This window comes from Pagrus pagrus (assembly GCF_965226575.1).
Source record: "Pagrus pagrus genome assembly, chromosome: 16".
NCBI lineage: Eukaryota > Metazoa > Chordata > Actinopteri > Spariformes > Sparidae > Pagrus > Pagrus pagrus.
Genome location: NC_140200.1, coordinates 11,506,286 through 11,522,811, shown reverse-complemented (window position 1 = coordinate 11,522,811; position 16,526 = coordinate 11,506,286). Strand labels below are relative to the sequence as shown.

Sequence of the window (16,526 nt, the reverse complement as noted above, 5' to 3'; positions counted from 1 at the left end):
AAGCCCTTAAAGCAGCAGTGTTTTCAAATTGTATTGACTCTTACATCTTTAGTAAATATGCAGCACATACTAAATTATGTCATTTATTCACGTTAATTTGAGCTGCAAACAAAGGAAATGAACATAATGGTCCCTGCTTATACAAAGGCAGTCCTCCATGACCGTATACACTATGTTCTGGATTCATTAAAAGTCCAAAAGAAATTTAATACACAGCTTACTTATAAAGGAAATAAATTCATGTCATAATCTCTAACAGTCACCGAACTGACAGGCTGAAAATATGCTACCATGTTGCTGGAGAGCAGATACATGCTGAGGAACCTATACTTCCACTTGACACAATTTTATTAGAGACAGTTTAATACAGTTGTATTATAAAATAACGATTTTATAGTTATTTTATAGTTATAATAAAATAACGAACAAAAGAAGCCCCACTTAACATGATACAATCAAAACATAGTCATCTTCTCCCAGCATGCAACACTTCACAAACTGTCTCTACCATCTCACCTATTGTATAAATCAAATTTAAAGTTTAACACACAACCCAGCATGAAAGACAGGTGTTAACAAACAGGATGGGCACTGTTAAAAATGCACAAAGCGAACATGGCTTCATCAGGTTTAGTTAAATAGTTATACTGTTCTCTATCTGGTTGGGGTTCAGATATGTGTAGGGTACTTCGAGCTGGGAGTTTCTTTTTGCAATGGCCTCACTGAGGCAGGACAGCTCTGCTTGGAAGTCCTTGATCATCTGCTTAGGAGCGGGCTCGTCAAATCGCTCATCAGGGTATGTACCCAAGAGAACCTGCCAGAATGACAAAATGAAACAGAAAATCAGTCTGATGCAGTATTTTTTTTTAAAGCACATTCAAATTCATCACTTAACTTACCGCGTCACTGTACTGTTCTGAAAGTACCCACGACATTGCTGCAAACTTGACCGTCTCTCCGACATTTGGGAGGGTCTCGAAAACTGTCTTCATGCTTGACTGGCCCTTGGTGGTTGGGGGAGGTTTGCGCAGCAGGAGCGAGCCGTTTGGCATCCAGGACTGGAAGTCAAACTAGATTATGAAAGAAGTTTCCACGTGTTACTATTTTTTTTTGTCATTGTTTAAGTCTCCTTTCTTACTTGTTTTCTTATTTGGATGTTTGAGCTTCACTGTGTAGAATGGGATTGTTGTTTTGATGCTGGAGTTCATCTGCCAAAGGGGTAAAGTTTATCTCTGTTCATCTTCAATCAAAGCTTAAAGGGTAACTTCTCCATTTTTACACATCAAAGTGTGTTTACAGGTCTTGGGGAGTGGTACTGCATATGTGAAAGAAGTAATATAAAGCCTTTTGTGGCTCCAGAGGAAGCTCCATGTGATCTGATAAACTGCCTACAGCAGGCATGTCCAAACTATTCCACAAAGGGCTGTGTGGCTGCAGGTTTTCGTTCCAACCACCCAAGAGCACACACTTTGACCAATCAGCTGTCTGAAGACTGAGATCAGCTGATTACATGAGTCAGGTCTGGTCTGCTGCTGCTTGGTTGGAAAAAAAACCTCCAGCCACACGGCCCTTTGTGGAATAGTTTGGACATGCCTGGCCTACAGTGATGTCACTCAGTGGCTAAGTTGCATTGTGGGTAATGTAGGCACCAGTTTTTAGAAAAGGAAGAATTATGGACAGTTTAAAAACAAATGATTAAAATCAATACAGCAGAACCAGATATCGCCTTTTTATATTCCACATATTCTTCCTTTTCAAAACCTGCTGCCTACATTACCCACAATGCAAATCAGCCAGTGTCATTACCAGAGGCAATTTATCAGATTACATGCAGCTTCTTCTGGTGGAACAAAGAGGTGTTTTTTTGTTCCCCAAATTTCATTGTAGGGTCATGGAACCAGCTTTAACGGAAAACCATTGTAAAGAATTGGGTGTAATATTAAGCACAACATAAAACACAAAACGAGAAAAGAAATGCAATGTTTCCAACAATGTTTTCCTCACTGATAGGCCAATAATCATAGATAGATCATATTCCAAATCTGCTGCTTGTTCCATACATTTGAAGTGTTTGATGAATGATTAGGTTCGAGGTTACCTGTCCGTTATTGACAGCAGCGTGCTGAGCTGTCACTGTGAAGATCACCATGGTGACAAACTTGGTCACTTCCTCCGCAGTATTAAAGCTCTCTGGAAACCCTGCGGGCAGCAGAATCATTATCAGTTAATGAAACTGTCAATATACTATAGGCTAATATGATGTTTAAATGTACAGTACAGACCAAAAGTTTGGACACACCTTCTCATTCAATGAGTTTCCTTTCTTTTCATGACTATTGACATTGTAGATTCACACTGAAGGCATCAAAACTATGAATTAACACATGTGGAAATATGTACTTAACAAAAAAGTGTAAAACAACTGAAAATACGCCTTATATTCTAGTTTCTTCAAAGTAGCCACCTTTTGCTCTGATTACTGCTTTGCACACACTCTGCATTCTCTTGATGAGCTTCAAGAGGTAGTCACCTGAAATGGTTTTCACTTCACAGGTGTGCCCTGTGAGGTGGGATTTCTTGCCTTATAAATGGGGTTGGGACCATCAGTTGTGTTGTGCAGAGGTCAGGTGGATACACAGCTGATAGTCCTACTGAATAGACTGTTAGAATTTGTATTATGGCAAGAAAAAAGCAGCTAAGTAAAGAAAAACGAGTGGCCATCATTACTTTAAGAAATGAAGGTCAGTCAGTCCGAAAAATTGGGAAAACTTTGAAAGTGTCCCCAAGTGCAGTCGCAAAAACCATCAAGCGCTACAAAGAAACTGGCTCACATGAGGACCGCCCCAGGAAAGGAAGACCAAGAGTCACCTCTGCTGCGGAGGATAAGTTCATCCGAGTCACCAGCCTCAGAAATCACAGGTTAACAGCAGCTCAGATTAGAGACCAGGTCAATGCCACACAGAGTTCTAGCAGCAGACACATCTCTAGAACAACTGTTAAGAGGAGACTGTGTGAATCAGGCCTTCATGGTAGAATAGCTGCTAGGAAACCACTGCTAAGGACAGGCAACAAGCAGAAGAGACTTGTTTGGGCTAAAGAACACAAGGAATGGACATTAGACCAGTGGAAATCTGTGCTTTGGTCTGATGAGTCCAAATTTGAGATCTTTGGTTCCAACCACCGTGTCTTTGTGCGACGCAGAAAAGGTGAACGGATGGACTCTACATGCCTGGTTCCCACCGTGAAGCATGAAGGAGGAGGTGTGATGGTGTGGGGGTGCTTTGCTGGTGACACTGTTGGGGATTTATTCAAAATTGAAGGCATACTGAACCAGCATGGCTACCACAGCATCTTGCAGCGGCATGCTATTCCATCCGGTTTGCGTTTAGTTGGACCATCATTTATTTTTCAACAGGACAATGACCCCAAACAAACCTCCAGGCTGTGTAAGGGCTATTTGACCAAGAAGGAGAGTGATGATGCGCCAGATGACCTGGCCTCCACAGTCACCGGACCTGAACCCAATCGAGATGGTTTGGGGTGAGCTGGACCGCAGAGTGAAGGCAAAAGGGCCAACAAGTGCTAAGCATCTCTGGGAACTCCTTCAAGACTGTTGGAAGACCATTTCAGGTGACTACCTCTTGAAGCTCATCAAGAGAATGCCAAGAGTGTGCGAAGCAGTAATCAAAGCAAAAGGTGGCTACTTTGAAGAACCTAGAATATAAGACATATTTTCAGTTGTTTCACACTTTTTTGTTAAGTATATAATTCCACATGTGTTAATTCATAGTTTTGATGCCTTCAGTGTGAATCTACAATTTTCATAGTCATGAAAATAAAGAAAACTCTTTGAATGAGAAGGTGTGTCCAAACTTTTGGTCTGTACTGTATATGCTGTGTTTACTTTAGAACTGGGGTTAATACCTGAGGCTTTGTTTCCTAAGAAGCCATGTGTGAATATCTCACTGATCCAGTCCTGCAGCTCGGTGTCTTTTTGGACATCACTGTCTGAGGGGTAATAGTGCTTCACTATTGCCTTCACGAAGCTGTTGAAAAATAGGGTCATTTTCTAAAACTTAACTCATTATTTTAATTACATTTGTTCTTGGGCTGTGTCACTCTGCAGCCACCTAACCTGCTGATGATGTCCCACAGCTTCAGGCCATCGTCTCTGTAGTAGAAGTTTGGGATCTTCTCCAGTCCTCGTGCAGCGATGTTCTCTGGCAGACACACAGAGCTGTAGGTCAGTTCAGAGACAGACCTTCTCATGAGCTCCATCATCCCATCCCATCCAAGTGAACTCTAATAATCCATAATACACAAATAACAAGGATCAGACAAATTCATGGATCACAAAATCACAGTAAATAAAGAAAAGCTGAAGGTAGATGAGGTTTACACAGACTGTAATTTTGGTATGAAGATCTGACTGTTTAGAAATATACATGTTTAGGATCCATACCGTGTGTAAAATCCCGTCAGGTCCAAGAACAGAATTGTTGGCCATGGTATTTATTTGGAGTGTATTACGGAAATGAGGGATCAACAGCTGTTCAGAAAGAGAAATTCAAAGTATGCATGTGTCACCACCAAAGTCAAATAAACACTTCTATGAAAACATTTGAAAATAACAGGAGAATGGGACTGACTGTGTTCCCTTTTAAGTACTACGATTAAACAAAACCTCAAGTTTTTATAATTTGTTTTCTGTACAAAAACAACAAACTAAAACCATGGTTACAAAGCTAACTATATGGTATTTCTTTCTGATTTCAGACACCATGAACGTTTCCTGAAGTAATTTTTGAAAACATCCAACAACTGTTTGATTATACCTTGTAGAGAGGATGAATGACAGGGAAGCTGCGGAGAGTGGCGATGGCAAAGACTTCTGCTAAATGGTGAGCTCTCATGAAGTGAGAGACTGACTGATGTCGCATCAAATCAGCATTTTTAATGAACATCTTGGCGAGCAGCCAGTCCGTCTCTGAGTCACTGGGCAAAAAGATGGGGTTCTGCTCAGAGGGTTGTTGTTGCAGCTGGAACGTGACAAAGAAATGTTTTATTTTACTAATTGATATTTTATACAAAAATGTGGAGTAAAAAAGTTAACTTTGGTCTTTTAACCTCCTACAGCTACAACAACTGTGCAACAGTGAGTTTACCTATAGCTGTGTGTAGGCTAACACATTATAAGGGTTCCTTAAGCGCAGTATTACTGTGGCAAAGGTGGAGCATTCTCACAGCCAACTACAACTACTACTGTATACACTAAAATCTCTGAATATACCAAGGATTCTCGATATGAAACATGAAAACTGTTACTGTTTTGCTCCACTGTACAACAGCTGGTGACCTGGTTACCTGTATTGCAATTGGCTTCAGTTTGTTTTCTGGGTTCATGTAGAACAAACAGAGACCAGCAGTCACATGCAGAGTTTGACCATCATGCACCTTAGTGGGCAATCCATCCATCGTCTTGAAGTTACAGAGGAATATATTTTCTTTCTGTATGAGAAGGAAAGAGAGAAGAAACACCAGGAAGCACCAATGTGTAGAATGAATGAAGGCAAAACCTTTTTATATATGAATAAATCAAGAGAATTTGAAAAAAGTCAAATTGTTGCCTGGTGCCTTAGACCTTGAAATACACAAGGATGTTTCATTGCTGTACAACTCTTACTTCAAATAATCTCCCAAAGAAAAGATTCCAAACAATTTAAACCCACTCATCTTTCATACCATCATTTCCATCTGCAGAGAGCTTCCCTCTGCCAGGAACGGCTTCACCATCTCCTCTGCGACTGGAAAGTTTGGGGGAAGCTTTGAGCAGCGCTCGATCACGATGGGGTTGGTTGCGTTCAGAAACTGGAATCCATAAAAGTCGTCGTCCTTCCAGTGTTCTCTAACATAAACTGGAAGAAAAAAGCAATTGGCAAATATAATCCATCCATCCATTTGCAGGGTTGCGGGGGGCTGTAGTTGATCCAAGCTAACACTAGGAGAGGCGGGGTACACTAGTCTCGTCAAATACCAAATTGGGTCCTTGGGTTTGGATCCGAACATTAACCCAAAGTGTTGGCATTTGAAGATCTGTGACCGAAACTCCGAAATCAACTTTCTTTCTCCAGAATTTCTCCAGAGTTGCATTGTGTTGCTTTAAAGGACAGCAGTAAGCCATGATCCATGCAGCAGGCACAGTACTTGGCAGTAGCCATTTCTGTCAGTCAGCTGCACCTCAGCACTCTTTAAACTAACGAAAACGTATCTCAGTTGTTTAATATTATTTCATGTTTTTGCTGCTTAGTTAAGTTTACTTATTGGCACATGTATGCTTGTAACAGCAGTTACCTGTTATTATGAAACTATAAGACTGACAGAGTTGAAGTGAGTCAAATAGCAGAACTAAAACTCCACCTCACCTGACATCGTCGTCTCTTTGAACCAGAAGATTTTTTTTATGTCCTCAGTTTTCTCCCATTGTTCGGTGGAGCCAAGCAGCCCTTTAAACATGAGTTCAGCACCACTGCAATGAGAAAGTAAAACAAAAGCAGAGCATAATGCAGATAATTAGAGAATATATTGACTGATGGAAAATAGTCCTTGGCCTTACAAATATGTTTTAGACTCACGTTGTTCTTTTTGTGTAAAGCATTTCCAATAATTTCGACGTAGAGAAGACAATCTCAGCTGGGAGCTCAGATATATTTTTGAAATCGCTGCAGTGTGGGAGCTTCGGATCAGTAATCTCCCATCTAAAAAAAGGGGGGATGAAAAAAAAAAATCACATAAGCTTTTAAGACAAACTGCAGCTGTATGGAGATACATGAAAACTTACTGATACAAGCTCCTCTTATCTATCAGCTCTTTCTGCCGATGGTCCTTCAACACGGGATGGTCGTCCTCAAAAGCCTTCGTGGCTAAGACATAAAAAGAACATAACTTCCGTATAAATAAAAAGTTCAGCATAAAACGCTGAGTGTTATCCTATAATTTTCTGATTATTTGGGTGATTTGAAACAGACCTCTCCCCCCTCTCAGCTCCACCCGCTCACCCCTGGAGATCCATCTGTAACAGGGAAAAAGAAGGACTTCTCCCTCCGGAGTCGTCACCACTATTTTGGAGCAGTACCACTCGTCCTCTGGGAGAACAAACAGGGGATCTTTCTCCAGCCTGACCAGCAGAAGTTTCCCGAGAGATGCACTGGTTTTCAGCGTGTACATCCCTGTCTGGGAAAAAGGGGTTGAGGTACATTTTATCTACTCTCTGTGTGCACGCCAGGACGATGCAAATGCAACACAAACAGCAGATGTCACAGCCTTTCGTCAGTATATATTAAAACTAAGACTGTACAAACTCCTACAATACTCCCACACTAGTTGAATAATCCCATCCCTGTTGGCATCATCTCAAATATGTCTTTGTATGGTAACATCAAACAGCATATGAAGCTACACTGCGCTTACTGTGTATAGTATATGACCCAAGGGTGTTGAGTAGAGAATAAAAAAGAATATATTAAGACAAAAAGGAAGTCTGTGCAATTATCGAACTTCATTGATTAAATAAAAAATGTTTAGAAATGTTAAATCTGCAACAGATAATACACATTGATAGATGGTGATGTTGATGTTAGCTTGCAGAGTGCACCTTTAAGTATTTACCTATCAAATAAATTCAATGTAAAGTGTCACATAACGTTGAGTCCATGTATATGAATTAAAATATAAGATGTATGATTCATTATATTTACTTTACATTATTTAAGATTTATGTATCATAGTTAAAACATTAAAGCTCGAAAAACACATTATGTAGAAATTCCCCTTTAAAAGGTGCAATATTTAGTTTTGGGGAGGAAATTTGAATCAGAAGAGAAAGATCTTCAATGAACAAACAAAATAAACAAACTGACATTAAAGGACAACACAGTTCCACTTTGTTTATATGTGGCAGACCCTGCCACTTCTCTAGCTTCCACCAGTGTTCTGGGGACCTTATTTTCCTCTGAGAACAGCTTGTTTATTCAGTTATGGGAAAAAAAATTCTGTCCAAAACTACATAGTGCCCCTTTAACTTTATATGTAATCATTGAATTCAAACATAAGGTTTATGTACAAGTCTGCATTAATGTAATTTAATCAATCCAAGTTATTTTAATTTACTCGTATCAACTCAACATGACTAAAAAACATTGCATTAAATGGGACCCTTAAAGGTAGCGTTTAAACCAAATGTTTTGAGTGTAGTGATTTGGGTCCTTTACATGTTGATCATGTGGAGTGGAGTAAAATAAGTGTGGTAAAATTTAGTTGCGCAATGGCCAACAATTGGATTCAACTTACCATCCCAGATTGAAAATCTACACCTTCGTTGTCCAGCTCAGTTCGCTCACTCTTCCCTCCGGTTCCAATTAAGGTGACGAATACGTGGTCAAAAGTTCCCGCATTCATCATGTTACCTGTTGTCACTTCTAGCTTGTACTCAGCCATGGTCAGTCTGTAGTAATTCTATATGGACTGGAATATAAAATTAACAGCAAATCTAAATGATTTTGTCCAAGCAAAATACCTTGTATCACCTACCTTGTAGTTTTATTTTGCTCCTCAGTTCTGCTCCGTTTTATGTCTTGACGTCTCCTGCTCCTCCCACCTTTGGTCCAAATGATCATTTAGGTATGATTTGTGAAAATTCAAACCATTGGGAGCTTAAACCATATGCAAATTATTCCGTCCATGTTCTTAAAATACTAAAACACTAATCCACCAGGCAGCTGCAGCTTACTTTGAACCTGATAGCGCAGTCAAATAGTTCAGACACAGAACATACATCCCATAATTCATTTAGATACAGCCCTGTAATTCTGACAAGTTATTGTGGACAGTATAGCCTTATTCAATTATTATCTCACTGGAATTCATAGCAGCCCAGATCCAGTTATGCAAAACACTGATTAGCAATCAGGCATGTAAATTATCAACGTTCCAAGTGTCTGTTGGAAGATGCCACGAGTCCTTTAGCCATAATATATGTAAACTGGTCTCGGTGCAGCTTCGGCTGTTAAGTGACAGCTTGAACGGCTTTATCTGTTTGTTCTTAGTACAGCCTACGCTACAGTGCATGTGCGTGTTGACATTAGGAGGAACAGTGAATTGAACGTTCTTATTTTATCGCCATTCATAAAAATACCGGGCTAGCCAAGTTGATAAAGTTTTAGTAAAAGTTGAAGTCACACAGGTTTTTAGTACTTGATTGAAAGCCTGAAAGTAACATGTTAAATGCACTCAAAGCAGCAGTATGTAACCTTTTGCCTCAAGATATCAGCTTCAAAACCATTCTGATGGTACAGTGGCTTGTAATACGGTGAATGGTGTCTCCGTCTCAGCCACTCTGCCCTCCTATCACTTGTTTCTGACACTTTGTTACTTCAGTGAGAGGGTAGGATCACAGCGTTACATACATGTTAACATCAAGATTAACATTAAGTCGACAAATTGTTACAGACCTGGGATTTGAATGTATGACTGGTGTTGCACTCAAACTGTGGGGGGTGCAATTTCTACATAATGTTGCTTTAAGTATCAAAGATGATTTTAGAGCAAAAAAAAAAAAAAAAAAGTAGTATCAACAGGTCCAAATAAAATTACATATGTATTAAAATGTATATACTGTATACTGTGGGTTGACCAATTATCAGCAGTGGCAATCGTCGGATCCAATTTTCAGCATTTTTGTGATCATAAAAATGTAACATGTTTACCATGTTCTTAGTTTCGTCCGTTAGCATACTAACATTTGGCTAAAGGCTAGGGATAAACAAAGTACAGTGTGACTTCCTGTCCTGATGTACCATCTAATAACATAACCAACACCTAATGGAACAAAGAACATCACCCACACGAACGTGTGAATCTTTACTTTCAGGACAAACCGCATCAGTTACACGACATGAATTACTGCCACAGCAGATCCACAATATCAGCATCACACTGGACAACCAGGATATGACAGCTTGTCACACTGTTAACAATATAATCCTGGTCAATTAGCTACACTGTTTTCTATATTTTCAGGGTTTAAGTAGTAATAAGGCAGCTCGAGCTCAGAGTTCCTCTTGCTAATATCTGCGCTGAGGGAGGACAGCTCTGCTTGAAAATCCTTGATCATCTGTAAGATTGCAGGCTCATCAAAGCGTTGCTCGGGATAAGTACCCAGAGGCGTCTGACATAGAAAAAAAGAAAATTTCATGTTAAGGAATAGGGGGGGGGGGGTTGGGGTCAGCTAGACCTTACTTGCACCTGTGTCAGTTTTGATTAATGTCAAACTTACAAAGTCATCATATTTCCTGCTGATAAGCCACAAAACAGATGCACTTTGTGCTGTAAATCGTTTATATGCCAGAGTCGCAAAGATGGTCTCCATGCTCGACTGTCCTTTTGTTGTTGGTGGAGCTTGGTTCAGCATCATTGGACCGTTAGGAATCCAACCTAGAAAGTCAAACTTTAGAAGACGTACAGCAGCAATTAACACAAGCGCTATTGACCTTGAGCGATACAACTTTCTGCAACAAAACCAATAAGCATATTTACAAAATGTCAAACTATTCTTCACATTTTTAAATATTCACCTACTGTTTAAGGGAAGGGAGGTACAGTATTATAACCTAAATGTACAACCAATGACCAAATGACCAAATGACCAGTCACACGGCAGCCGTTTCCCCCGACATCACGGTAGGGGTGGGAAGCTAAAATGTGGGGAAAATGTTATGCTGCCCTGTTCAAGGTTTCAAGTCATAAAAAAGGTAGGCAATCTGACAAATTGTTATAAATTTACCACTTATTTCAAGGTAAAGCATATTTAATAACCCAATGCCTTCTCTTAGTAAAAGGCTAATGTTAGCATTGAACAGCCAGCTAACATTGGTTTGATACAAGTTACACGATGCAATAGAAAAGGCTTAATTTCTAAAATATCTGGTGGGTAATCAAGCCATAATTCAAGACAAAACTACATATTTGATAACCCATTAGCTAACGTTAGAATTCAACCACTTAGAGTGTGTTCTATTTCCAAGCATAAATAAATGTGTCAAAGATGAGTCAATTGATATTTTAGAGTTACTTTCCACCTTTTCCTTTATATCATAAAACACCATCAAACATTAACGTTAGCTAGGAGGTGGCTGAATGGTAACGTTAGCTGTTGTCTAACGGAAACTAATGGGATATTATCAAATATCTTGTTTTACCTTGAAATATGGCTGGATATCTCAATGGATTCTCACTATCCATTGTTATTTTAGTTGCTGATCAATTAGGAAGCGGTGTAACGATAATTTGAGAGATATCCTATCTCGTACGACATTTGAGCTTCCCGCCCAGAGCGTGATGTCAGAGGAAAATGGCAGCCGTGTGAATGTGGTCTATAGTTTTTAATAAAAGAATACAGATGGAACGGGTGATATTTTTTTAAATTATTGCATTATTATTCCTTCCTTAGCCATATATTCTTGTTAGAAAATCCAGCACCGGGTGTTAATTCTCAGCATCACAAAAATGTTTACCTGTGCATTGCCAATTACAGCATGCTGAACTGACGACGTGAAGATCACCATGGTAACAAACTTGATTAGTTCCTCCACAGTTTGAAAGCTTGAAGGGATTCCTGTCAGGAATTCTATAGTGTTAATATGAGTTATTTCTTACAAGTGTCTCATCCCCCCTTTTTGTACAGTTTGTATCCAATTAGTATAAAATGTCATAATGTCTGAGCCCTGCGATTGCCAACGTGTATGTTCTCCTGCAACCCTGATAAACACTTCAGAAATGATGGATTGGATCTGTGTAAGTTGATTTTCACAAACCTACCAAAAGCTGCCTGGAAAATTAAGGTATGCTTGTTAGCAGTCATTTAAAGTACACATGATTTGTGGCTAATGGGCTTACATCACGTGTGAAAACCTAGAGGTAATATCTACCGTCTTCCTTCAAGAACTGGGACTTCAGTTTTTTACAGACTAAACATTTATTCAAGCACGTTTGAGGAGGAGAACTTAGCAGACCAATTGCAACAAGTAAGATACCTGAGTCGCCATTTCCCAGAAATCCATAGTAGAAGATCTCATTGATCCATTCCTGGAGCTCAGAATCTGCAGCCACTTCACTGTCAGATGGGTAATAGTATGCCACCACTGCCTTGACAAAGCTGAGGACAACGAAAAATATACCAGTATCAGAATGTTAGATTTATTTCAAGGTTAAAAGGTGACCCATTATGCTTTACGCCCCTTTACCCCTTTTTAGTGTTGTATATCGGTTCCTGTAAATGGAAAATATCTTGAAAGTTGTTTGTTGTTTCATTTATCTACTGTGCCATAAATTTCATACCTGTTGATGATGCGCCACAGCCTCAGTGCATCATCTCTGTAATGAAAGTTGGGGATGGACTCCACTCCTCTAGCTGCAATGTTTTCAGGCAGGCAGAGGGAGCTGTAGTTGGTCTGGGAGAAGCCCCTTCTGAATAATTCTATTAGTCCGTCCACATCAAGTGAACTCTGACAAATAAATAACCAGTTATTGGCTTTTAAATATTCTCAGCAAGATACACAAACTTAAAAAAACACCACCATGTTAATGGTCATGGTCACAGTATTTAAGTTTATTATGTCAATATGTCACTTAAAAAAAAAAACACACATCTGTGAAACATAAACGTGGCTAATATAAGGTTTTCAGCTGAAAGTATGTCGGAAAGAGAGTTAAAGCCATACATTTGTAAGGAATCTACCAGGGCCATAAAGAAGAGCACGACCAAGGATGTTTGTATGGAGAGTATAACGATGATGGGGTATCAGCAGCTGTTAGGAGGGAGAAGAGATGGTGACAATCATGAATTAAATCAGAGGATGAAGTTGAGCCTGCACTCCAGTTAAGAAAAAAAATATATATACACACACAAAAAAAGCCAGCCTACCTTGTGCAGGGGGTGAATCATTGGGAGGTTGCGAAGAGTCGCCATTGCAAAAACTTCTACCAGCAGATGTGGGTTAAGCAAATGGGTGAGCAACTGAACGTGGAAACTGTCTGTATGCTTCACAAATATCTTTGCCAGCAGCCAGTCAGTCTTCAAGTCACTGGGCAGAAAAATGGGGTTCTGCTCTGAGGGCTGCTGACCGAGCTGAGGGAGGAGACGTGGTTACGTTTGGTAATAATAAAAATGTAACAAGTCAAATTGGAAAATACAAAAAGAAACCTGAATTGCGATGGGTTGTAGTTTCTTCTCTGGATTTAGGTACAGCAGGCAGAGAGGAGCAGTCAGAACTGCCAGTTTACCATCAATAACTCTTGTTGGCAGACCGTCCATGATCTTGTAATTAGTGATGAATATATTCCCTTTCTGGAGAAAAAAAATAAATGACTGATGTAAGGCTGGTTGGCAAGGGAAAGTACCATCTAAGACAGGAAACAGGAAATATTTTTTTCTTTTGTACCTTCATCTCTGCAGTCAGAGAGCCTCCGTTGGCCAGAAAAGGTTTCACCATTTCCTCCGCGACAGGGAAGTTGGAGGGAAGCGTTGAGCAACGTTGGATCGAATGGGGGTTGGCGCCATTAAGAAACTGGTATCCAAAAAAGTCGTCATCCTGCCAGTGCTGTGACACATACTCTGGAGATAATAAATTATCTGTTTAACCAGACATTTTTACAGAAAAGTAGACAAAATACGCTGCAGAAACACCAACCGAGCAAGGGGGAGTCTTTGAACCAGGGGAACTCCTTCATGGCCTCGAAGCTCTCCCATGGCTCATCGGTCAGACCTCTCAGTTTGAGCACAGATCCTCTGGATGAAGCAAAATAGATAAAAGCAACTGATTTATTGCACTATTTATTTGTGGACGTCTTTCCAAGATGGATATTTTAGAATAATGGTAGCTATAGCACTAGTATTGAAGACAATTACGGCCAGGGTATAAAAAGGAAGAAGGAAAAAAGTCAAAACTCAATCATCATCATCATTATTGTAATAACCCTAATACTCTTCTGCACCACTTACATGTTTTGTCTTCGGGATTCAAATTGAAAAGCTTTTGATTGCGAGTAGCTGATTTCTGTAGGAACAGCTCTTGGATTGGGGATGTTTAACACGTATGACATTCCATCTGCATACTCAGACCATCTGTGGAGGGGAGAAGGAAATAGAAAAAGTCATGAAGAAGAAACCCAGTCAACGTTCATAGACTTAAATCGATAAATGAAACTCACTTGTATGTTATTTTCTGTTGGAGCAGTTCTTTTTTCCGTTGCTCTAGTAGTCGAGGATGGAGATCTTCGAAGGCTTTTGTAGCTGTGTGGACCACAACCCAACATATTGCATCATGTTTGGTTTTCGCAGCCATGTGACAAAACAAATGCTTAAAGATGTACATGATGTAAAAATACTAACCCCTCCCCCCTCTCAACAACACTAACTCGCCCCTGGATAACCATCTGTGACAGGGGAACAGAATTTCATCCTCCTCTGGCGTCTTCACCACAATCTTGGAGCAAAACCAATCCCTTTCCGGGGATTCATGGAACGGATCTTTCTCCAACTTGAGGAGGAGAAGACATCCTAAAGAAAAAAGCGTTGTCACAGAATATGTTCCCACCTGTGGATGGAAAGGATGACACAATCAGAAATATTAAAAAACACACAGAAGCGTGGGATCATGGGAGTTGTTTTCTTCATCAAAAAAGTTTTATTCGCGTTCACCAACTTCCTTCCTCACTCTCTGACATATCAGCTGATGTGTCCCCCGGAAGTTATAATGACATGAGCAAACAAACACATCGTTACCTAGAGTCAAATGAGGCATTAGGTTTGAACATTTCCGGAAATGTTTTGGATAATTAACAGTACACAACACAACTAAATGTACAACAGTAAGTTATATTTAGTCGAGTACAACATAATGCAGAAATGTTACATATTTTATCTTTAACATATATAAAATCAAGCAGCCAAACTAATGAAAGATTAACATAAAAAGCTCTTTTTACTGTAAAGCAAAACACAGAATACAAATATTCCCTATACAAAGCTCATTAAAAAAAAAGAAGAAGAAAGAAACGTAATAGGCCCAAAATTAAGGTTAGTCAACAAATTTTCAAAAACATATATTGCAGTTCTGGCAACCAACCTTTCCGGGTTTTTCATCCAATCCAAATCTGGTCAGCTGAGTGGGCTCAGATTGGCTCTCAGTACCGATCAGGGTGACAAACAAGTTATCAAATGTGCCTGCATGCGGCATGCTTCCTGTAGTCACTTCCAGAGTGTACGCTGCCATAATCCCGGCTAGCTACAACAACCTAGAAACGCGAAGGCAAAATCCCAACACTGACGTCCATAAATCCACTCCAAAACTGTCAAATATCACGGCATTAAACATGCACAATCATATAGAGGTTCTGAAACTCCTTGAAGAGAGAGCGAACCTTTTAATTTGAATCACTAAACAAAACTGGCAGGGACCCCAGCATCACTTGAGCAACTGAACAGCAGTCACAGGTGTTGGACATTCCCTGATTACAAAAGTGCTGACACCTCAGAGTGAGTTCTCCTGCAAAAGGGCTCAGAGCAAAACTTTGGTCTTAAATGTATCCAAATTCTAGGCAATGACTTTTTGCTCTGTTCTTAAATCAAAATGTGCCATTTATACATGTTCCTAATTATTGGATTACCCAAATTATTTATGAGAGCTGCAGGGGTTTGCTCCAGCTTCACACTTCCCATATTTTGCAAAGAACAAACAGCAGGCTTATGATTTAGATGAGCTAAAACAAGCTGTATGTTTAGGATGATCATATTTACATTTATATATATTTTGTATTATTATATATTTGTTTTAGCATTGTGAGAAACTGATTCTATTAATACGGATGATGCACGAAGACAGAGCTGGCTGTTGAAACATTTAAATCATTAGGATAAATAGCTTTGCTGAAGCCGGATTAACGACTCATTCATCTGAATCAGGTGCGTTGGGGCAGGAGTCCAAAACACTGCCTCATGCTATCAAATGCAGACACTGAACACAATCTAAAAAAATCATCACAGGTTGAACTTACTGTATGCAGATGATAGTTACAGCCTTGCAATTCTAATATTAGGATAGTCATAAAAATGACCATCCCCTATCAGTGAGCAGGTCATCAGTCAGTTAAATTAACAACGGACATTATAACCTTCATGAAGGTAGGCTTCATTGGAGGGCTGTTGAGTTAAAACTCTCCAAAGGCCCTTCTTTTTCATAGTTTGAAGAAAACATATGTGACAGAAACTTGCCGTCTTTCATACATTAAGTCAGGGTTGTTGTTAATCATAATAAAGGTTAGTATTCAGTCTTTACCCACTCACACTCATGCTCCTGGAAAATGTAAACTTGGAGTTGTGTCATCTTTGTAACAATGCATGAAGTAGCTTCAACAACTGTGGCTGTACTTACAGTGACAGTTGACATAAAGTGTGGTTAATTAGATATTTTAGG

The 16,526-nt window shown here is 39.6% G+C and overlaps 1 protein-coding gene across 1 annotated transcript; it reads right to left on the bottom strand.

Annotated features, from left to right (window-relative positions):
• Positions 1-123: 123 nt before the first annotated feature.
• On the bottom strand, positions 124-15,558 carry LOC311271355 (uncharacterized protein). The gene is made up of 28 exons (XM_084376970.1): positions 15,180-15,558; positions 14,444-14,648; positions 14,263-14,344; positions 14,054-14,176; positions 13,743-13,840; positions 13,494-13,666; positions 13,256-13,399; positions 12,977-13,180; positions 12,774-12,860; positions 12,391-12,557; positions 12,087-12,208; positions 11,568-11,668; positions 10,331-10,501; positions 10,055-10,222; positions 8,347-8,511; positions 7,026-7,230; positions 6,839-6,920; positions 6,633-6,755; positions 6,423-6,526; positions 5,743-5,915; positions 5,365-5,508; positions 4,836-5,039; positions 4,463-4,549; positions 4,136-4,302; positions 3,925-4,046; positions 2,099-2,199; positions 900-1,070; positions 124-814 (listed from the first exon to the last, which is right to left on the bottom strand). Exons 1-28 carry the CDS (start codon positions 15,324-15,326, stop codon positions 635-637), a joined length of 4,020 nt encoding a protein of 1,339 aa, XP_084233096.1. The 5' UTR covers positions 15,327-15,558; the 3' UTR covers positions 124-634.
• Between the last annotated feature and the right edge of the window lie 968 nt (positions 15,559-16,526).

Coding starts and splice junctions, on each gene's coding strand:
- LOC311271355 (XM_084376970.1), bottom strand. CDS start 15,326: ATGGCAGCGTACACTCTGGAAGTGACTACAGGAAGCATGCCGCATGCA. Junction 7,231..8,346: donor TAGATTTTCAATCTGGGATG/GTAAGTTGAATC, acceptor CCTTTTTCCCAG/ACAGGGATGTACACGCTGAA. Junction 4,303..4,462: donor CTGACGGGATTTTACACACG/GTATGGATCCTA, acceptor ATGGATTATTAG/AGTTCACTTGGATGGGATGG.